This window comes from Aulostomus chinensis, chromosome 20, assembly GCF_037954235.1.
Source record: "Aulostomus chinensis isolate RoL2024-O1b breed Wild chromosome 20, RoL_Achi_v1.0, whole genome shotgun sequence".
NCBI classification, from domain to species: domain Eukaryota; kingdom Metazoa; phylum Chordata; class Actinopteri; order Syngnathiformes; family Aulostomidae; genus Aulostomus; species Aulostomus chinensis.
Window position 1 is genome coordinate 2,943,705 of NC_141339.1, and position 23,369 is coordinate 2,967,073.

The 23,369-nt window shown below is 46.1% G+C and overlaps 1 protein-coding gene across 1 annotated transcript in view; it reads right to left on the minus strand.

The window, feature by feature from the left end:
- Positions 1-23,127, minus strand: part of snap25a (synaptosome associated protein 25a) — a 30,401-nt gene extending 7,274 nt beyond the window's left edge. Inside the window, exons 1-4 of the mRNA XM_086188758.1 lie at positions 22,942-23,127; positions 7,629-7,772; positions 6,197-6,238; positions 2,906-2,954 (exon numbers count right to left, since the gene is read on the minus strand). Coding sequence (XP_086044884.1) covers positions 2,906-2,954; positions 6,197-6,238; positions 7,629-7,700 — 163 coding nt within the window. The 5' untranslated portion in view covers positions 7,701-7,772; positions 22,942-23,127. The remainder of the gene's footprint in view (positions 1-2,905; positions 2,955-6,196; positions 6,239-7,628; positions 7,773-22,941) is intronic.
- Positions 23,128-23,369: the final 242 nt, after the last annotated feature.

Consider the following 23,369-nt stretch of genomic DNA (forward strand, 5'->3'; position numbering starts at 1 on the left):
CCACCACATATGTAAGAACCTTTGAGGCACGTTGTCAGTACCTACTTGTTACATGGACATATGAAAAGCCCACAGCATTTCCCTAAATCTTTTAAATTTTTCTCGGCTTCCTTCATGTCTTGGTTGATATGGTTCATGCCATCTTCAACACGATCGAGTTGCTCTGGTCAGGACAAAGGGATGACAGTAGTGGAATGAATTTCATTGACTGATTGACAGAAATATGAGTTATGATGAGCAGCAACTGAGTCAACTGGGTTTGTGTGCGCATGTTTGTGTCAGGGTGAGAAATCAAGACTGAACTGGACTGAAATCGAGTGTATTGATTTAGTACGGCGCACAGGATTTCTGGGCCAGAAAATGATGTGTAGTACTGCACTCCATGAGTTTCTGATATTTGTTAATTCAGTTAAAAATACTTTTAGGAGGGCAAATTTTTTTTTTATGAGGGGAGTTCGATGAAAAAGCTTGATACAACCCACATGTTTGTGCAGTAAACATGAAGATTCAAACAGTTAGCCTAGCATTAGCACCATGAACAGCTGCTAGCATGACTTTGTCCAAAGCTACCGACATCACCAAGTCTGCTGTCTGTCTGTCTGTCACCATCATTTTTTTTCACTGCACAACAACTATATGAAGTGTGTTTATAAGTAAGTTTTAGAAGTGTTGGCAGCTAAAGCTGAAGCCATGCTAGCTGTTTCCCTCCGTTCTCTGTCTTTATGCTGAAATGTTTGGTGTATCTCACTAATTCACTACAAAAATGTGGTTCCCCAGAGTATATAACCATATTTTTAACCGCACAAACATGTCAAGTGTGCAAACTGTTCCTCCAGATGCTCTGTGTTTATGCTAAATGTTAGAATCAAAGAGTAAGAGAATAAGAATTATCCCCTCGAGTGCTTGTGACAGTGCTGGAAGAAACTAGTTTTATATTCCACCATGAAAATGAAAAGAACCCGTCCTCGAGTGCTGTTTACTGTGGCAGAGACGTCACCACTGAAGGGTCTTTTTCAACTTTCTTCTGGTCTTCTTCAGGTGGAATCACAGTCGCGTTTTCACTATGTTTTTTGTTTTTTGTTTTAAATTTGCTATTCAGTTGCAAATGTTACAGCGATTTAAAATTTAGCAGCTTCATTGTGTGGAAGCAGCCACTTAACAGTTCCTTGGCTTGCTCTGACGCGGCCGTGGGCTCGCCTTTAATTTGAGAGACCCTTGAAGAGACTAAGAGGCTTTTTGGCTACTAACTGAACATTCAGTGGGAAACAATGAACATCCAAAAATGGCCTCTTTGAAAAGTGTTCTGATTTGTGAGTGTCGGGTTCTTTGTCTTGTGAAGGTGGGTTGGTGACTCTTCAGCAGAACAAAGAATTTTCCTTTTAATTGTGATTAAAGGAAATACAGTACAGGCAGAGTGTGAGGGGGTGGGTTACAGTTAAATATGGAGAAGATTCATCAACGCATTTATTGGCATTTTTTTCTTTCAGATTTGTAAAATCCCGGGTTGGTCTGCATTTATCACATGTTAAAGGAATCCTGGTTGAGTCAGTCTTATTATTGTGAGGTAAGAAAAAGATGTGTAAAAGTGTGTTCACCTAAAAAAAAACCCCAAAACAAGCATCAAGAGCTAAAGGCTACAGGGATGTGCTTGATGGAGGGTCAGAGGTCAGCTCAGGCGTACCACTGCCTGCATGCTCACTCGGATGCTGCAATTGGTTTCGGAGCGATGATCCTTAGGGTGCATGGTGTATTGACACCCAGGGTGACTGGACAAATGGGCAGTGAGAGGAAGGATGGACATTTCATCCCCCTGAGAGAACAAGTAGGTTGGTGCAATTAAGGCTCCGTTACAGGTCTGGTTCATTTATCATCTGGCCTTCCAGGCGCCGCGCTCTCCCTGGAGCCATGTGAAGCACAAGGAACCTTTTTCACAGCTTCACGCTGCCAATATGAGCTGTGGGATGATGCTGCCTGCTTATTGGCATGCTCAGTAACCAGGGATTTTACAAAGCAGAGTCTGAGTGGACTGCAGAGTGGTTGAATATTTTGTCATTACCAGCTAAATCGATCGTTTCTCTTATCTCACATTTACACCTCTGGGCTGTCAGCAAGGTGGCAAGGCCTTCCAGCAGATATCAGACAGTTTGGGTATTTAGGATTAGAGCAGCCCAGAAAATATTGACCAATTTGATGCTGGACCATGAAATAGGACACACACACACATTATATATATATCTATATATACATATATATATATATATATATATATATATGTATATATAGATATATATATAAATCTAAAAAAGGAAGATTCTCAACAGATCGAGAACCAGGCTAGAAGTTGCCCTGCCACCTCCTGCAAACAAATCATTGTTGAGCTGAAGGGTTTTGGCACTGCAGTGGCTGTCGCGATTATTCCTCATTGGTTCATGTTTTGGCACTTTCAAGGTTTCCTTTTTGCTGTCTTTATCAGCTGATGGAAATTAAAAAAGCTGCTGGCAAATAAAAAAAGCAGTTAAGCGAACAAAAAGAAAAACGTTAGCAAAAAAAGGAAACAAAGGTTAAAGGAAGATGAAAGTAAGAACATTTACCAAAGTTAAAACTTGCAACCTCGAACAAAGGCAGTTCAAATAAACCATGCATTTAATTTAATAAACCCTTAGTCAGAAACAATTACATCTAAAAATGTGGAAAAGATGAATTACTTAAGAAATGCCTTCATAAGAAAAAGCAACTGCATATGAGACAAAGTGTTTTGGTCAAATGAATTATACACTAAATTATATAATTTATGTATGAGCAATCTTGTCACTTGTGGTGTTGCTAGTATTCATAATGTATTATTAATTTTAGGATTGGACCAGTGTCTTTGCCCATGCTGTCATGTCCGCTCCTGCAGACTTACCTCCCTGCTCATCCAGCATAACCAAAGTCCTGATCCCGGCATCTTTGCTCTACTCCCCGATGACGAGCAGCAGGCGAGGGGGAAAGAAAGAGAAATAGAGGTCAGTAATGAGGCCATTAGGCCCGAGAAAATGAGGAGCTACTGAAAATGTGCTGCCATTCCCCACTCCTGTCTTCCCTCTCCACTTTTCACCATTTTCATCATTTTCGAGGACACAGATGGGAGACTGACAATTTCCAACTTGTTCCTTGTCTTTATTCTGCATTCTTATGCAATTATTTGAGGTCGGATTAAAGACGATTAAACTCCCAAGCGGGTCTTTAAATTAAAAACGGCAGCAAGGATATAAACATGTCATTTTCGGAATGTGCAACGTGTTCAAGAAGAATTTTAGGCCATTTTGCCAAAAGCGCTCATTTCCTTCTTGTTTCTGGTTAAATGAGTCATTTCGAGGGGGTTTGTGAATCTAAAACCCTTTAAAGGAGCTTCTTTCCCAACGGAAGTCTACGGTCAGATGGTTTTTTTCGTGTGGCCACGATATAAAACCAGCGTCACTCCCTCTGCCACTGAGGCCAGCTTCAGTTTGTCACTCACTGTTGTTTTTAGATTTGTCCAGTGTTTGAATTAAATAAGTTAGATTAACTGACAACGTCGAGCTACGCCGATAAAATGAGCAATTTACCAAAATGTTCCATTAAATATTTATTGCTCTTTAAGCTGCAGTGTTATATCATTAACATGCGCAGAGCTCCTCCTGCAACATTAGTATGTACTGATTGGAAGGTCAAAGGTCATTGAGGCAGGAAACATGAAAACAGCCCCCAGGAGATGAACATGAATATTGCGGACAGTAAAGGAGAGATCTCATGAGAGCCCCTGACACTGAGTTTCTTTGCACACAAATAGCTTGGTTGGTAACACAGGAGCCCGGCACATCCTCACCGACCCAGCTGGTCCCAATCCGCAGGTGCTGGACCTCAAGGCCATGAATTAGCGCATGTGACCTGGGACTATTTTCTCTTTTCCCAACATTTAGAGGACAGACTCTTTGCTTTCCCTCAGTCTTAGGATGCTGATTCCCTCCAGAGAAACGTGCATAGCTGAGCCTGCGGGAGCCTTCGTCAGTGCTGTCGCTGGGGCGCTGAAGGTGTTCATGCGTTTGGAAGTGTGTGAGGAAGCGGAGGGTAGGACCACTCGCTCATCCTCAGCCCTTCTTTCTCTCTGTCTCTTTGAAATGCAGCCCTCTCTGCTGAAATGAGGCACCTGGCTTGGCCTGATAGGCATAAATACGATTACACTGTGTCAGGGTACACACACGTAATCTGGCATGTACACACGCACGCACACACACACACACATATATTGTTGCCTCCTCAGCAGTTTGGGAGGAAAGCCTCATTGATGCTGGAGAGGCGAGGAGGGAGCAATAAGGCCATTCTGGTGTATAAATTATTCTGTAATTCAGCCTCCCTCCATCCGGGAGGAAGCGCGCCTCTGGGACTCTCCCCAGAATAATCAAGCATGATCCCATGCAGGACTACAGGTGACTCGGTGTGTAATGTTCCTCCAAATCCGGCGGATACATGGACCCTCGTGCTCTGATAGGATGCAGCACTTTGCATGTTCTACTTGATATTTGAACCCATAAACAACAGCTCTCACGTCTTATTTGCTCTGAGCACAGACACGTTTGATGCTGGGAGTCCAACGTGAAGCTGGCCACGTGGCAGTTATTTTATTATTACTGTAAACCAATGCTCAAAGCTGCAAATTCAGATTCACAGCAGGATCGATGAAACTCTGGACCCCACTGGGGGGACGTCTCATGTTCAGGGTGTCGACTGCTGATCAATACGACCTTGAGATCTGCCGCGGGAGCGTGTCGTACCCCCACCCCCCACCCCCACCCCCCAACGGTGCACCTCATCTACTTCCCTTCATTCATCCTTCACCCTCCATTTCTACTCCGTCCATCTGCCTGTGGTCCGTCTCTGCTTGTCCTTCCCTCAGTAAAACAGTGCACTTCACTGGCGTGAATGTTCCATGAGGGAATAATAATCTGCGGCACCTGCCTGAGGGTGTTCATACGCTCCGATGTTTGGTTCCTCTACTGTGTTCTTCAAGCTATCAAAGACGTGTGTCACAGAAAAAGAACATTCTACTTCCTTAATATCATCTTTGCTGTTGTCAAATTTCCTTTTCAGAACTTCCAGACAAAACCAAAAGCAGTCATAGGCTTGGCGGCTCCCAGGCAGCCCTGTCACGACTGAGCTACAGCTAAGCTTTGGAGCACACCTACATTCTGAAGGCTTAGGAGAGAAAACGCTGCTCTGGGATCAGATAGAGATGCCAGCGCTAAGCGAGACGTCTCCTGCCGTGACACAGAGCTGTTGGGATGTTAAAGCAACATTATGCAGCATTTTGGTCTCCAACTGTTTCACCATCTTAGGGACGTTTTCATTCCTCCTCTCAGCTCCGTACTGTGCTACAGGGCTAATGCTAGCTTAGCTTAGCACTACTCTCAGGAACTACATCCAGATTTTCCGTGCAGACTTCCAGTCAGAATGGAAGAGGAGGTTGAGGATCCTTCAGCTCAATCGCTGGGAACCTCGTTAGCTCAAAACAACTTCGTGAAGACGCGGAACCTTGACAGACGTTCAAAATGAAGCTGCTTTAGCTGCTCAAGCCAAATTGTTTGATTTTGATTAAACACCTAACTCGGGTACAATGTGTCTCTCTCTACCAGAGTGATACAAACATGGTCTGAGACTGACTTGCTCTTGTCCCCCTTGCTGGATGCTGTGTTATGAGATGGTGAATATTAGAAAGTAGCTCAGTTTAAATTTAGTTTATTGCTCATGCACTTGTTTCTTTTCTGTAAAGATTTAAGAGCGTCTGGCTGTCCTGTCTGTTCCAGGACATTTCCATGCTCTATAGAGCAACTTAGCGTCAGCTGTTAACAGACGGCGTGGAGTTCTGTGCTGTTAAATTCGAGGAATGATGTAAAACCAACATTTAAATGTGTTAAGAGTAGAAGGAAGTGCAGAGCTGCAATACAGAGACAAACATTGGTCTGGATTTCTTCTCCTACTGTGTGTGAGCAGCACAATGGAACATTTCAGTTAAATGACACTGAAGCTGCAATGTTCAAAGGACTCATCATGTAAGAATGATGGCTTTTTTTTGCTGTTAACGCCTGATACTGCTGCAGAATGTACTGCATGCCTGTAACTCCATAGACAGTAAATGAGACTTGTGGCTGGAGGAGCCTCAGCTCCAGCGGTGTCCTACCTCTTCCACCAGCTGCAGCATACGACGGGTGCTCTCCAGTGACTGTGGAGGAATAAAAACACAATTAGTTCCATTTGAGTTTCCAGGAGAGCCATCTTGGAGTTCACACAGAACCAGCACAATCCCACAGACACATGAATTGAGTGTAAGTGAGGATCTATCACAGGCAATTTGAGCCATCAGCAGGACACAAAGAGGATCAATATGGACATGAACCCAACGTGAACTCGCAGACACTGTCTGCACTTGGAGTTTTGAATATGAGCCATTTATTTTCACGCTGTGATTTGTATTTGGGACCATTATGGAAATTTAATTTGCTGTGAAGTTGAAGATCAAGCATTTTCGGCACTTATTTACTCAGCTCAAAATAACCGCCCGTTTGATCGCCGCCCGCTGTCCCTCTTTGTCTCTATTATTAGTCGGAGTGCTGACAGATATGTAGCGGCACGTTCTCATTCCCTCTCTAAGAAGTGTGAGGCTGCAGAGCGCAGTTTGCTAGCCGGAGCTTCTCTGATGTCTCCGTCCTCTCCCAGTGACACAGCTTCGCCCAGGTGTGCTGGCGGCGTGCGTGGTTGATCCGTCGTAGCGGTGCAGAGGAGGAGGCTGTGACAGGAATCACAAGGCAGGAGGGAGCAGCCATTTCTGAGGAACCCGGAACTTTTTTCTCCTCTTTCAAGCCATTTTTTCCCTTTCAGCTTTTTCCTCTCATCTGACGTGGGCCGACTAGAATTCCCTTGTTCACGTTTCAAGTGTTACCCTCCTGATCTCGGATATGAAACAGCCATCAGAAGAGCTGCTTTCCTCTTTGAGCTCATGTTAGTGCAACAAGAGCGAAAACCGCCATTTTGTGCATGGCTCGTGTTCTCACTTGTGTGTGTGTGTTTAATATTCTGTTCATCTGTGCCAGTGTGAGTCACATGTAAAACTGGATGGGCCGATCTGCTCTGGGCCATGGCTGAGTCTCTCTCTCTCTTGCTCTCTCTTTCTCTCTCTGATGAGACATATACACACATTGACACTCTCAACACGCAAACACATCCATAGCTGTGCTTGCTACATTCTCTCATCACCTGTACACACACACACACACACACACACGCACACAGCCACAGCCCAAGGCGATCAATACCATGGTGCTATATAATGATTCTCATACATTTGAGGACTGAGGAGCTACACTCGTTTCTCATTTTGAAATTAAAAACCCTTCACCTGGTGACATAACAGATGAATTCCTTTATTCATTGAGCAGAACCCCCAGTGCCTGTCCACCCCATCACAGGCTCGATTCTGTCAGAGACTTGTAGGAGCGGCCATTATGATGTTCTCCAGCATTTATGTGTCCGGTCTGGCTGGATCTTTAGGTGTAAATGAGCAGACATGTTTGTGCGCCATCACATCTCAAATGCAGCGAGCGTGCTGCTCTCACCTCATCGGCCAGCTGGTCGGCGCGTTGCTGCATATCTGACAGCTCATTGCGCATGTCTGCGTCATCTGCCATAGCTGCTGGGTGTGGGGGGTGGAGAGGGTCTCCAACAGGGAAGAAAAAATCCTAGTGGGAATCCGGGGAGAGCTGGAAGAGAGAGAGAAGGGAAGCTTTCAAGATGAGGTACAAACATCCTCTGGATATTATTTCTGACAGCATCTACTTTAACCCTGACACGACCACATACGTGCACGCTCTCCGCTCTGCACCAGGAAGTGGGAGATTAGTGCAGCATCAGTGGCAGGAGGCCAGAGTTTAATTTCAACCTCAGCCAGCCTGATGCTGATGCTGACCAGAAATTTAAAGGATTAGCCACAGAGAGCATGAACACGTCCCCACAAACATGCATTTACATTTGCTAATTGGCTCATGACTTCTTCGAGGCCGACGAAGACGAGTTAACCACTGCTTTGCCTTTTAAAATCCTATTTTTGTCATCATGGAAGTGGACCTTCACAAGGTGATGCTCGATGGCATCAGACACTGCAATGTGTATGTTACTTCTTAAGTTATAGATGTATAATGGAGGCTTGTGTGTGTGTGTGTGTGTGTGTGTGTGTGTGTGCATGTGTGTGTGTGCGCACGCGCTGCTGATGTTGCAGGAACTTGCAGTCTCAGACAAGTTCACGTGGGGCTGACTAGGATTTTGCAGGATTAGTCATGCAGACACAGCTGTTAGCGTTGGAGCCATGACGCTTCCCTCCCTCTGCAGGACATGAGACTAGCATCACATGCTAACAGATGGTCATGAAAATGTTTGAAATAACATAAGACAGTCCTACGTTTAGCACACTCGTTGAACTTGACCAATTATTTAACTAAATATCCTTCTTCACCAGAGTTTGGCTAAGTGGCTAATGCTTTGCTACCCAGAGGAAATGATGATGAATCACTGGCAGTTGATGTAGATTTCATAGATTTCCTCAGGCAACAAAAAGACTGAGCGTCCAGATATACAGAGTCTCTTTGTGTTTGTTGTTGTTTTAAATGGACACTCATATGTGTAGCACCATTCTAACTTTCGACGAAGACGAAATGAGTTTCAGGTTTTAAAGGGTCAGGGGGCTCACGAGCACTCAAGAATCAAGCGACGAGCCGCTGGCACGTCAGCGCTGGACTTAACTGACGGGGAAAAAAAATCTTTCAGAATTTCATGATCAACAACGACAGCAGCGCATTTCATTACCAGAGCCGTGTTACTGTTGGTTGCCATTCTAACGCTGCTCTCAAGGATCTTGATTCATTTGGAATGAAGGTTTTGTATGAAATGTAACTAATTATCCTGAGAACATCGCCGATGTGCTGTAATACCAAAACTGAAGGTGAAATTATGAACGTGGGGCGTGAACACATACTTGATCGGTCACCTGCTCCAGTTCTTTGCACCAGTGCTTGATTTCACACACAAAAACATGCTGAGCTTAAGGTCATCACGTCCCTCCCACCGCCTCCCACTGGTCGGTGGCTGACACACTTGATCCGTGTCTGTCCACCACATTACTCTGGAGGATTTGACACTGTCCTCATGGAGGAGTCCATCTGAAAACTTCAACAGGTGTTCTGCTGGGTCAAGGCCTGGTTTCTTCTGAGGTCACAGCATATCATTGACCTCTGTGATTACATCACGGTCCCGGTTCTGTACGGAAGCTTCTGCATCGGTCATGTACTTATTTATGAAAGTTATTTCCTGTAAACTGTCACCTGCCTGAACTTGAAGAATACATCAAAGTGGTGACTGAAATGATGAAATAAACTCCTTATTCTTGGCAATCATAGATGATAAAAATCTACCGCAAAGCAGCGGCTGGACATGTTTCATCCTAGCGGCGGGCAGAGCGGCGGTTGATGTTCTGCCTCCTCCCACGTGTGCTCACAGCAACATACGCTCTCCACACACGCAGGATATGGAGCCGTTTTTACTGCCACAGTGATGTGACAGCACAGCCGAGTCTGAACCATTAAAACCAGATGATTAACTCAGAGTGGTCGGACTCCTTTGTACTCACATAACTGGCATGCTCGTGCAATTCTTCCCTTCCTCGTCCTCGCCGTCCCTCCCCCTCCCACCCCTCTGCATCGCTTCATAACAGCGGCAACTATGCTGGCTTACGTAAACCTCAAAACAGGCCGTGCAACGCAGCACTTAATCGAGTCTGATTCAAAACATACTTCAGAGCCACTTTCTGAAGGGAGACAGAGAGGGAGAGAGGGAGGGAATCACCCCCTGCTTAGTTACATAAGCAAATTCAGGCAATTAAGTTTTACAGGCTACGCTGACCTTTTACTTTACATCTCAATTACAAGCTTCACATTTAGCATTGTAGCTGCGCTCAGCACCGCCCGCTTTGCCACCGCAACGAGTTCATCATCAGGTTTGCTCAAGACTGTGAAAGAGTGGTGGGGCCGGCTTTATGTAATAGCACGCTTGTATAATTGATGCATTAATCAGCGAGCATGTTTGGGGTTGTGAATTTATGATCATTACTTTAAACTGCTGCACAGGCAGAAAGGCCAAGAAGGCGAGCTGGGTGAGAAACACACGACATTCAGCTCAGAGATCAACCGTGGCTTTGTGTAGCTGTCTTAATCTGGGGATTAACACTGGCATATTCACTTGTCGTAGCTACCAAACCATGAAACTGAGCTTAAAGTTAGCTTTTAACTTGAGTCTCATGATTGGTGCTGACCGATTAGCGCATGTTCTAGCAAGGATTTCAGGATATTTATTCACATTCACACATGCTGATGTGGACAAAGGAATAGGAGGGATTTTCTACCATATTATTTGAGCCAATGCAGAGCTTTCAACGAAGAAAATCTTGGATTTGCTCAACTCTGATTCTCTCTCTCCAGAGCTAGCCACAAATTAGCACTGACTGGCCGTCACTGACTCATGCTCATTCAGTACCCAACCTGTAAATGTGTATTAAATGCAAAGGGATTCCTGGTTTGAGATCCAGCCTTTGCCGATTCCAAACATTCATGCGAGTCGAATGATCAGCTAACGGGTTTCACCCGATAAAGCTTCCAGATTTAATTTACCAACAAATTTTCAAATCGGGCTCGGCGAAGAAATGCAGGTTTGGGTTCCGATGGCTTTTTTTCACAGGGTCAACCATAAATTGCTATTTTATATTGTCTCCTGTCTCCAGCTGAGAGCCTTCAGGCAGGTGTCACCCGTGTGCCTGCAGGTGGTGCTGTGAAAACCTCCCACCTGACGCCCCCGGCGTTGCTTTGGCAGCGATCACACACAAGCCAGTGTGGAAGTAGCTTGGACTGACATTCCTTCTACAGGCCAGCAGGGGGGAATTTCAGGGGCAGCAACACTAACGCTGATTAAATAGAAATCTGAGAATATTCCCCTGCTTCTACTTCTCACCTGATTTATTAACTCTGTAAACAACTTTCTCACACGCCTGATTATCTTGTTTCAAGCCCTCATTATAGCACAATGTTTACTGAGTCAATAATCTGGTGCTGTCACCAGCTGGAACGACAGCTCTTGGGTGTTGTAGTCGGTGAGCCCGTTTGGCACTGCGGATTTGGACGGGATTCCAGACCAGGGAGAGGCTAGCACCCTACCTTCACTACAGGATGGTCAAGCGGGATAATCGCCACCTCCCCTCCAGCAGCACAAAGCAAACCAGCTGTAGGTGATGTTCACCTCCATGTGCGCAGGATAAAATCCTGAATATAACCGAGGATGTTGCTTTCTTAAGCTGGTGTCTGTCCTCAGCTGAGGATCTGCAAAGGATCAGCCTCCACTGAAAATTACAAGACGTTCGTTTTCATGGATCTTCGTCATCACGTTCTCTAGTTCTTAGTTTTCTGATAGGATAGGGCGTCCTGCGCTCTACCCACCAGCGTTCACCCTCCCCTGTGGTCGACAGTATGGATTGCCAGAAGATCAATTAAAATTAAAAAGGACATTTGAGTTCATCCACATTAGCTGATCAATAAGAACAGAGGTAGTAATTGCAAAGGTTTTACTAATGTTGACTTTGTTTTCCAGGCTACCCGTGTTGTGTTGATTGCCTTTGATTCCATCATGTAAAAATGAACAACCATGTGGTGACGCATCAATGCAGAGCTGCGACGCCAGCGATGGGGCAGGTGGAGGCGGCAGAGGAACTGCAGCACAAGGATCAAACAGATGACCTTTGAGTTCCCGGCTGCAGTCGTCCATTAAATGTTCCCTCCCAAAGGACAAGAGTGTGTCTAGAGATTCCCATCTGATTAAATGCTGACTTGGCACGAGCATCTGGGAGACACACACATTTCTAATTAATCACAGGAAGGAGTTTGGAGGTGGCAGTGTTGTGGGGTACAAAATGAGCCTCTGGATGCTTTATTCTGGAAGGTGGTAGGTGAGAAACTCAGACACGAGAAATCACCCAGTGATTTTTCAGGCGACTTCTAATTGTGTTTTGTAGAACGCTCTTGGAAAGCTACAGACGCACAGTTTTACCCAATTACCACCGAGTATCTGCTCTATTTCTGCTAAACATCTGCCTCATGGGTGGCTCAAAGTGCCCTTGCTCTATTTTTAGTACACGCGCGCACGCACACACACACACACACAAATTAAAACAAACAGCATGGAGGGGAAATTTGTAGAATCAACAACTATCATATTGTTCACCTTTGTTAATTTCCATCTTTGTGTGTCTGCCAGCGTGTGTTGACTCACACCCACACATGTGCTGACACACTCCCTCGCCCCTGAGTTGTCTACCGGCGTCACATCACACCGATGCTGACATTTATGGTATCTAGAGTGACCTTTTGACCGTCAGTCAACAGGGAGGCAATAAAGAACAGCACCTGAGAGCTCAAAGGGAAGGAAACATGCTCACAGTTATTAAAATCACACAACCAGGCAGTAGCACAGTGCGGCAAACACACAAACCTGTCAGAGTATGGATGTGCGAGTGTGCGCATACACACTTGCACTTTATTACACCCAAGCTGCCCCAAGGACTGTGTCAGTGTGGTTTGCTGATTAGCAGCGTGATCTAATTTATGACACTAGAAAAGCTTCTGTAAAATGTGATATATGAGTGGTGTGGCAGTTATCACACGCTTTAAGGCAATTACTGGAGAGAGGCTGAAACTGTACATTCATCAGCGGGATTTTGAATAATTGGCTGAGCAATAATACCTGGATTTAAGCACCGCACTACGGTTTCTGCAGCAGGAAACAGCTTCCATGAATCTTTAATGGAACATCCATTTATCCGGCTCGCTGTCCTTTCATCCATCATTGTGTTTACTACTTCAGGAGCGACTCTACAATATGATCACCATGGGAACAGTAACAAAACATGTCAGGATACCCTTAATTCCATCTTCCGCCACCACACTGCTCGGGGATATTTCATAACCTGTCCAATCATGTTGTACCTGCAAAAGACAGCCAGCCTCAACCTCCCCTCCCTCCTTTTCTGTTACAAACGCTTTACAACACAAGAAAAGGTAAATAAAATCAATACAGGCCTCTTCAAAGAGATATTCCACCTTCAGAATGAAATATTAAAGCAAGATGCAGTACAAGGAAAATAAAGATAAACAATGTCAGCAATCAATATAAATGGAAGTAAGGGAATGCTTTTAAAACAGGTTTTTAAAACAGGCTATCAGACCACAAACCCAGCAAAAGTACACTTATAAATATATAATGTTAAAAGTCTGATCTCCACAGGGGGGTTGTCCCTTGAGGAAGGGAGAGAGGAGATCGCACCCAACAAGGAGTGGCCCCCCAACCTCGACTCTGGGGATGCAAGCAGACTCGTGGTGTGGCTAAAACGTGCATTAGAAGTTCTGACGTACAGCCTCAAAAAAAATTAACCTTACCACTGACTGGATATTTCCAGGAGCGTAGTAAGAGACACTCTTTTGGGTTTCGATGATGACTTTGCTGCTTTATATTGAGCAAGTTCTAATTTATGTAAACTGACAATTAGATTAAGAGACAACAGCCGAGCTGGGAAGGAATCGACTCACATATTTCAGCCTGGATATCTGACTGAGCTGATTTTGGAACCTCTCCAGAGATGTTCAAATGCTTTTATTTTGTCTGAGAGCCGTTGCCTGTGAAAATCATTTCCACTACCGAGATTTCGCCCTGAAAATAAAGGTGTCAGTGCGTAATTATTTTGTTGATATTATCATGTTTTTCAGAGCTGGCTTTGAAAGCCTTATTCGGACTAAAAGCCAGAAACTAAAATAGCAACTTGTCATCTGTGCTCAGGCCCTGACGTGTTGTCGTACCCGCCAGCAGGATCGATAAGAGCAGAATTGACTGAATTCAGCTTTTCAGTAATTAAGCAACAACAATTCCCTTTTTCAGATGACAAATATAGTTTTTTTTTCATAGGACAGACGGGTTAAATCCTCTGTTGTTCACATTCTTAGGTCCAACTATGAGTCACCAGCATGGGACAGAAAACGGCTACGGACAGGAATCAGAGCGGGCCAAAGAAAGAACTCTGGGGTACCCCGCCTCCTTAACATGGGGGTACCCAAGGGTTGTCATTCACAGAAGGCTGCATTACTTGTTGAGCTTAAGGGTAAGAAAGAAAATTGAACCAAGAATGTCACGTTTTTCAGATCCTGTAAGAAGACAACTACCAGTAAATGCAGCACTGAGCTTCACCACAACCTGAAGCAGTGCTGTCACTGACTGACAGGTAAAAAAAAACAACAACATTCATTTGTATCGCAACACTTTCCTGGAGACTGGAATTATCAAGAGATTTTGACTGAGTTTTACATTTAGACCCTAACATACCATCACAGTATATTAGCGACACAAAGTACGAGTCATTTTCACTCAGAAAATCAAAAACAGAAACTGTGTCCACAAATGTGAGACAGAATGTTTATGTGCTATTAAAAGACACACAAAACCCAGACTGTTGCGTGTGTTGTGTTTCTCTTAGACATGTTGAGATATGATGGCATACTGCCATGAGACAAAGCTGACGCTCTGCTGTTGCTCTTGGCAAACAGAACAATAGATGTTTTTCCCTGTTCCATGCACATTGTGTGTCTGTGTGTGTGTGTGTGTTGGCTGCCATTTTGTTTGCTTTTTTGCTTCAGTTTCAGACATCATTCCATGTATGTTGTCACACCAAATGTTTTTCAAGGTCAAACAGCGGTGTCTCTCCTGCTTTTCTCTGATTTAAATTCTCCACTGCAGTAACACTGAAGGTAAAGGTCACATGACTACGAGTGTGATACTCTCGCGTGATTATCACGCCATCAAATGAGATCGATGTGAATTACCTTTGAAAACATGAATAAAATTAATTATTCTTTTGACTAAATACGTCATGAAAACGTAAATTCTTTTTTTGGGGCTCACTGGAATGAAAATAAAACTGCATCCACACAGAGGTGTGGTTTCAACACACGATCCCCGTGACAATGGCGTCAAAACAATCCTTTCAGGAACCACAGGGACCCTGAACGATGACGATGATGCAACATTACACAACACACCCAAGTTTCACTTCAGCTGGAGCTCTGACTCCACAGCGGAGCCTTCGTTAAGTGCTGCAGCAACATCCCAATGGCCCACTCTAGAAAGAATGGCATGCATTATTAACCCGAGATGTCCAGGACCCCATCACTTATTCATCTGGTCCCTCTGTAAGCGTCCACATCACACACACGGGGCTAAGGAGGATCATAAGTGGAGGATTACGCTCCTGCTTGAGCTGGAGGGAAAACGCCTGTATCATGGCCTCGCTGTGACAGTGAAGGTGGAGCTTTTTGGCCTTGTTGCGACGGTGAGAACAACTCCTGTCAGATAAAATCCAGGTTTTAAGGAAAGAATACTTTTATAATCAGAGGTTATCGGAAAATAAATCTCATTGGTTCCTGCCTCTCAAACATGAGGGGATCTATTTGTCTGGCTCACTAAACACTGACATGTATGACAGAAGTGCGCCCATCTACTCTACGTGTGTTTTGTGGAGGAGGAAGCCTTATGATCAGTTTCCTCACTGTGGGAGGTGCTGCAGGAAGCGAGACCTCTGTGCGGCCTCGGCAGTAAGTTGGACTGGTTTCTGGTGGGAGTTGTCCTCTGCCAGGACTGGGCGTCGTCACTTATCCAGTTTCGATTTTCATGGGCAGGATTTGGAGGCGTGGTTGCGAGCCACAGGTCTGTGGGCTGAAGTTTGCATTGCTGCTTTTTTGCGGATGATGTGGCACTGATGGCATCATCGTTCAGGTGTCTCTGGATCAGTGAGCAGCAGAGTGTGAAGCGGCCAGCACGAGGATCAGCATCTCACACTCTGTGGCCATGGTTCCCCGCAGGAAACCTGATGATTGTCCGCTTCAAGCTAGGAACGATTTCTTACCCCAAGTGAAAGAGTTCATGTATCTCAGGGTCTTGTGGAGTTTGAGATGGGCCGAAAAATCGGTTCTTGCTTCACTCTCCTGCACTGTTGTTACGAAAAGAGAGATGAACCAGAAGGTAAAGCTTTCCATCTGTTGACCAGACTGCTTTCCTACGCTCACCTACGGTCATAAAATGTGTTTCATACCTGAGAAAAGGAGGCTGCAAGTACAGCTAAAATGTGTCCTCCTCGGGAGGGTGGCTGGCGTCCCTATGGACAAGGTCAGACGTCATGTATGAGGGGCTAAAGAGAAGAGCCTTTGCATCAGAAGGAACCAGTTGAGTTGGTTCGACACACATCAAAGACCAAGCGGCGCCAAATCCCATCACCCATCATGCAAACTGCATCCTTGAATCAGGAACACATGCGGTGTTTCGTGGTCAGACACCGTCTAGAAATATCACCCTTACGTTAGCATACACTTCCCTGAAATGTGAGGTTTCATCACTGAGGTTTTGTGGTGGCGTGTGTGAGGATTCCAGAACATGGAGGAGATGATGAAGCAGTCCAACCAGCGTAAGTGATGTAGAACAGCGCTTGAAGACCAAGTCATACAGCTTTAGTTGACAGCTAGATTTTTTTGACGGTATTGCACGACTCTTGCATTACTTCTTGTATTTCTCGGGGGTTTCTTACTCTGTGTCTGTGCTGCTACTGCAGCTTGAATTTCCTGAGGGCTCTGCCTATGGATCAATAAAGTTCTATCTAATCTATCCAACCTAACAATGTGCTGTGATCGTCATAAAACAGAACTGCTGGGTGAGTGAAGACGCCACGATGGAAACACAAACACGAGTCAACACCTAATTAAAACCCAACCAATCAATGCCTGCGGCCCTTTTTTTCTGGAAATTTAAATTTGCAAAAGGAAAACAGAAGAAAACGTTCTCTTAAACTGAGCAGAAGCCAACACTCAGCAGAAGTGAATAAATGAAATGAGGAAACATTAATAAACATGGCTGCCGCTGAGTTTTGTTGTTATTTATGCTCGCCATTTTGCCAGTGCCTGCTCTCTTCTGTCTACTCTCTCAGCGAGGACCGACCTGACCTGCCCACACACACCACTTCCTCACAGTTTAAGATAACTTTTGTTTCCTTGTGGAACCAAGAAATAACAGCTCATTGGGTTGTGTGTTGAATGGTTTGGGTTTTTTCATGGTTCAATTCTGCTTCCCTGGTGGACACAAAAAGATCACGGGTTTAACAACGCAGCAACGGATTTTATTGTTCTTCATTGACCTCTTGAAATGGCTTTGACTGGTGGAGAGTAATGTTTTATGATGTGGCAGTGGAGTTAGTGGTGGTCTAAATGGGACTTGGTACCAGAAGCCACCAGCTGACTTTCAAAAGTGGTGTCATCAGAAACCAGGGGCAAGACATTTTAACAGTGCATAAAAAAGATCCTGACTGGTTTACATTGATGTTGTTCCTGTGGTTCCTGTGGTTCCAATCCAGAAAGGTTACATTTGTTCTTTTGGAAGAGAGGCGAAACCTCTCAGTTGCCCTCGACCGGACCCTCCTGGATACTTATCGGTATGAATCGCCCAATGTCTACCGACTGATTTCTACCATCGTCCAGTACATACGGTCAGCCAAGCCCAGCGAATGTAAAGCACTTCATCCATTATCCCAACATGGAAACTATGTCATCATCCTATTTGTGGCATGTTGAAGGTGACATTGCGGCTGCATTTGTTAATAGAGAGCAGATAGTCTGAGCACGAGGGCGAGCCTGATGATTTAAAGTCCGTCCCCATCCCCCCTCCTCACTGTGGCGGAGCTGCATGGCTTCTTATCAGCCGGCCGGAGAGAAGAGGAGGGACAACAGATGAAGGTGTTTGTTTGAGATACTGCAGGAAGATGAGAGGAGCAGCGACTGTGAGTAAATCAAGGCTACATCAAGGCCTCGTTGTGTATGCGCATCATATAACCCCAAACATGAGCATCGCCAACGCCCTTCAGCCGCGTGCTCGCAGTCACCTCCGTGGCCTCTCCGGCAGCATCATTTACCCACCGACAGGAGCAGCCGGCCCACATTTATTACTGTGTTCTATTATAGAGGATCGTAAAGAGATGACACTTGACAAGCCAAACATGATGGGGGGGGGGGGGGGGGGCGTTCTGGCTGTAAAGCTGGTAGGAAAAAAAAGTGTCGCTCCATTCACACAGAGGAATATACGACCAACCATCACCCGAGGAATTCCTCTACACCTTTCTTTGAATTCAAAGATTAAAAGCACCTCATAAACACGAGGGGGGGGGGGGGGGCGAAGGCGGTCTGGTTGAAAACGCAGCAGACGTCTCTTTCAAAACTGCGTGTTTGATGGAGGCCCAGGCAGGAGGGAATCAAGCCTGTCGCAGATTACTGGACAGAACTCTTGATGTTTCAGCGACGCCGCAGTAATCATGGAGCCGCCATGCCCTGATCAATATTGACGTCTTTCATTACGCTTTTGGTCGCAGCTCTAAGGTGTGGGGCGCTTGGGGATTATGACGCAGGATTCTAGCACATTTCCAACCGGAAACTCCGGGAAGAAAACAAAAACAAAACAAACATCAGAGATTTATTTCAGAGCCCAGCTGGATTCATTCTGTACTTGAAAATATGTCAGTAGCCTGGCCACTTCAGTGTGTCATCAAAGAGCCTGTTAAATATTTGAGAAGTTCTAAAACAAAGACATTAAAAAGCAATTAGGTGCACCGGAGGGACGAGATATACAGAATACTTGATACTGACAGAATACACTCATCATAAAAACATCAAATGGCCCCTCTGCTGCCTCCCTCGTCCGTCCCGGCCACCGCAGGCCACTGAAATAAATGTGGGATCAATTCAATCAACATGCATCACGTCTGAATGTGTGTCAAAGCAATCTTGCCTTTCAACTAACTTTCCGTATCACTTTGCCCTATAAGATATCACAAGGTGACATCGTGGGTCCAAACAGACCCATTCACAGTTTTAAGAAATAGCAAGAAAAACAGCAAACATTCGCATTTGAGAAGTCAACTCTTGTAAAACGATGGCGTTTTCTCTAAACATTAAAGCTCAAAAAGATTGAGGAGCTTCAGAGAAGAGATGAGAATCCCACTGATGAGAGCATTCCAGATGATGGTGAAGGCAGCACGTAACGAAGGATGAAAGCAGTCAAACACGTCATGGCGTCAGCGACAGATAACCTGCATGCCATCGCACTCGCAGTCCTCGTTCTGCAGTGACATCACGTGTATAATGAGCCCCAACTGTGGCGTAACTCACTTCACACCAAACGGCCTCTCCATGTCCCGTCAACACCGGCCATTCTCCTCTTCAGCTTTATGTAAAAGCATTGCGGAGGCCAAACTGCACCGACAACCTCCGTCAGCTGCACTGCAGCACCATAAATTAGCCAACTGACAGACCTCCAGCAACACTATCGCCGCCAGCAACCACCAGGACTCCTGATCCTTGAATGAGACCACCTCCTCTCTTCACGCAGCGTTATGTTTGTAGAGGACTGACATGCCCTCAGCCCCCACCCCCACCCCCAACCACCTGAGCACACAATGTCATGTAATCTACAACATATAGGGCGTATTCATGGTGATTCAAGCAGATTAATCGGGGACTTTATGCTCCGCTGATGCAGGGATAACGTGTCTATACATGCCTTTCTTCTGGAAATGGAAGGTTATGTTTTGTGGCCATGATTCACAGCACAATCCTCACCAGGTCTGTGTGCGAGGTGGAAAGGATGTTAGAGGCTTAAGGTCAATGTGGCACACCAGCATTGGCAGCACCAACACACAAAACCCAATCTTTGGCACTTTCTCTGTTGCCTTTTTTCTCCTCCGTCTTGTTCCCTCTGGCTTGAATTGATTTCTCTTTCATCAGTTAAAGAAATAACAATATAATGCAGCCAGAGATTCAGGCAGGACACGGCAGACGGCAGAATGATGGCAGCATGTGCCTCGCCGATATCTGGCAGTAAAGGACGTTTTAAGGTACGAATTCAAAAGGTTTTTAAAAAAATGTTCCTTTGCAGGGATGCTCCAGAAGCACAGCGGAGCTCGGGCCGACTGTCTAATCACCTGCAGTTACGACCGAGGAAATACAAGTAAGATTCACTTTAGAGAGGCCGCTTTTGCCTCTGTTAAAACCCCACAAACCAGAAACGTGATGACACGGGAGAATTATTTCACCCTGACTGGTTTTAAATGTTAAAAAAAAAGAGAGAGAGAAACAAATCTGAACAAGGATCTGTAATTATGTCTTTGTTTTCTTTGAATAACATGCAAGTACATACGGCTGCTGCTTTGAGGCCTCGTGGGCGGCCATTTTGTTCCTCTGTTTTTGTTTACATGCAGAGTGTGTGTGAGTGAGTGAGAGGTCGTCCCGAGAGAGCTGACCGGACACAAAACGACGCTCAACTCTGTCTTTTAACATGACTTGACATTTTTGCAAATGTGCAAATTTTATGCTCTTAAATTCTGAAGACTGAGATGTTCTCTCCTGTCTGTTTTTCAGGAAAACATCTTTTGAAATACTTCATACCTGTGAGCGGGGGGGTGGGGGGGGGGTAATGGAGCTAAACTGCCGACCCAGGTGAAAGTGTGGCGTTGTTATTTTACTGTTTAACAGTTTACAAACCCCCGTCAAAGTCACATTGTGTCGTTTATACACTTTGGATTTTGAAACAAATGAGTCATGTCCTCTAAGTTGCGAGCGTTAGAGACTTCTGGGAGCTGCTAAGTTAATTGGAGGTACGCAGCTACAGGTGCTAGCTCGTCAAATGTCTCATTGTGGACGGGTGACAGCAACAGATGATGAAGTGGACTCTCCCCATGAACGCTGTCAGCATTTCTCTCACGAGAAAATGTGTCTGTTCCTGTTATTGCCTGCATTTAAAATGCCTGTTTAATGTTTGACCCGCAATTTATATAATGCGCTGATCTGTATGAAGCCTGCTGAAACCAACCTCTGAGAAAGCCTTTTATCTTCTCTGTCTCGAACTCAGAACTGCCAAACTGGCTCATGCGAAAGCATCAAAACAAGCGCCGTATTCATGACAGCGATTGTGGTGCCGCGTCTGAGACAGGAAGAAACAACTGCAGTTGTTGTGTTTTCAGTTGTCAGCCTGAGCACTAAGAGCCAGCGGGCCCTGGTCTGGCTCTCTGCTCCAGGGGCTTTGCCATGCCCTTGTTTGTTCTGCACCTCGACCAGCGTTAGCATCTTCGCTGGAGACCCACATGTGCTGCTTTTTTCGAGGTAATGCAGCTGGTCTCACTGCGTGTGTTTGGATTGTTCTTCTTTTCAATTGTTTTCAACAATGGAGAGGTCATTAGAAGTCTGCAGAATAACTCTCTCCCTTTTCCAACATCAAACCATAAAACCTGACATGTCTGCTCTGGTGTCTCTGCTCGGAGGAGAAGAGGTGCTGCTGGATGGAGAGAACACATGCAGCCTGCACCACTGCGCAGCCAGCCAGCATCCATCACGTCCAGCCTTTGGCTCCATGTCAGAACAGGACAATGAGCCCAGTGTACAACTAGCAGCGTGTTTCTGAGAAACAATCAACGCATGGTGATGGTGTTGTGAGTCACCAGTTATTCAGAGAGCAGCCCCCTCACAGTGTGTGGCAGGCAGGCCTGATACCCCCACCCCGCCCCCTCCTACAGCCCCCCAGCTCCTCTCTGCCTCCCTCCCTCCCTGCAGCTCAGGGAAAGCTGCATGATGTGATATGGTATAGCCGTCATGGCAACCAGCGCATCCTCGGGGACTTCGCTGAGCTTTTGTGGGCTTTAATCTGTGGCAGGACCACCACCAACCATGAGATACAGATATGACACTCATCCCAGGGACCATCCAGGCGGCGGCGGTCCACCGCTTTAAGTCACTCCAAACACACTCTTATTCTATCTGACACACCTGCTCTTTCCCCGGTCACGAGTCCCCTCTGTGTCTCAGCCCTGCGTGACTCGGGAGCATCGGTTCGCTACACGGCGTGGTGTTGGGTGGTGTTGGGGGGGTCGGGTGTCATAGTGCGGGATTCACAGGGCGGTTCTGCTTCACCTCTCCTCGCCTGAAACCGCTGTAAATGACATTTCCAGGCTGCCACCATGCTGCTGTTATTTCTCCATTCGTGATGCAGAGATATTGCAAGGTGGAGGGAGCTGCTCCTACCCTCCCCCCTCCCCCCTCCTGTTTATATCGGCTGCCCTCCTCTCACCAACTTCACCATGGCGCAGTTTACAAGTCCATCACATTTTCACGCCACATCCACCGCAGCAGCCGCGGCTGTTGTTTGTGTCTGGCGACTGCGACGCATTGATTCATGATTCACCGCGTCGCTGCGACACCAGCGGTGTCCCTGCCGCCTGGGAGACGCTCAGTCAGCCACGACGCGGATTTACAGGAGAAACACCGCCTCCTAAAATGTCTGGTGCGTGGCTCAGAATAACCGCATGCGGTGTTTGGACACATGGTTCCAGCTGCGTTGCGCTGCCGTCGCTGTCCAAGGTGCTGAAACCCTGAAAACGCCCACAACGAACAGACGCATTATAGCGCAGCGCATCCCTCCTCTCAGCTGCCACTGCGCGGTGGAGATTCAGCACCCGGCAGGTCACGCATCGCTTTCTCTCCTCCCTTCCTCCGGCCAACACCGGCTCGAATTACCCAAAACAAGACGAAATGCACAGTGGACATCAGCGCTAATCACGCGGGGACTGAGGGACACACCGTCAACACACGTCCACGATTCACGGGCAACATCTGCGGCTTCAATGCGCAAAAAACAAAACAACCAAAAAACAAAACCATCCAGCGGAAGAATAATAAAGTAGAGACGGAGCAGCAGTGTGAGGGAGCTTACCTGAGCCTGGTGTCGTTGCCCCGCAGTCAGGAAGGGAGTTAAATATCTGCGTATCTCACAGCTCCGCGACACCAGCCTGTGTCTGTACGTGACTGCGATGCTGCAAAGGCACTGCGCGTCCTCACTTCTTCTTCAATGAGGGCTAAGCGGTGCAGCTCTCCTCAAAGATGGCGGACACTTTTGACGTCAGCAACAGCTTTTAATAGATATCTGCCAGAAGAGAGAGAGAGAGAGAGAGAGAGAGAGAGAGAGAGAGAGAGAGAGAGAGAGAGAGTCTTTAAAGAAGTCTGTTATTACGGGCTCCTGAGTGGATAGTGGCTCAGCACAACAACTGAATACCTGAGATGTTTCGAGCCACTTCCCCACCTCTGGCACGCCGAGCTGCTTCATGACTCGATGAGTTTACGCCGCAAGTCTGCTGATTCATG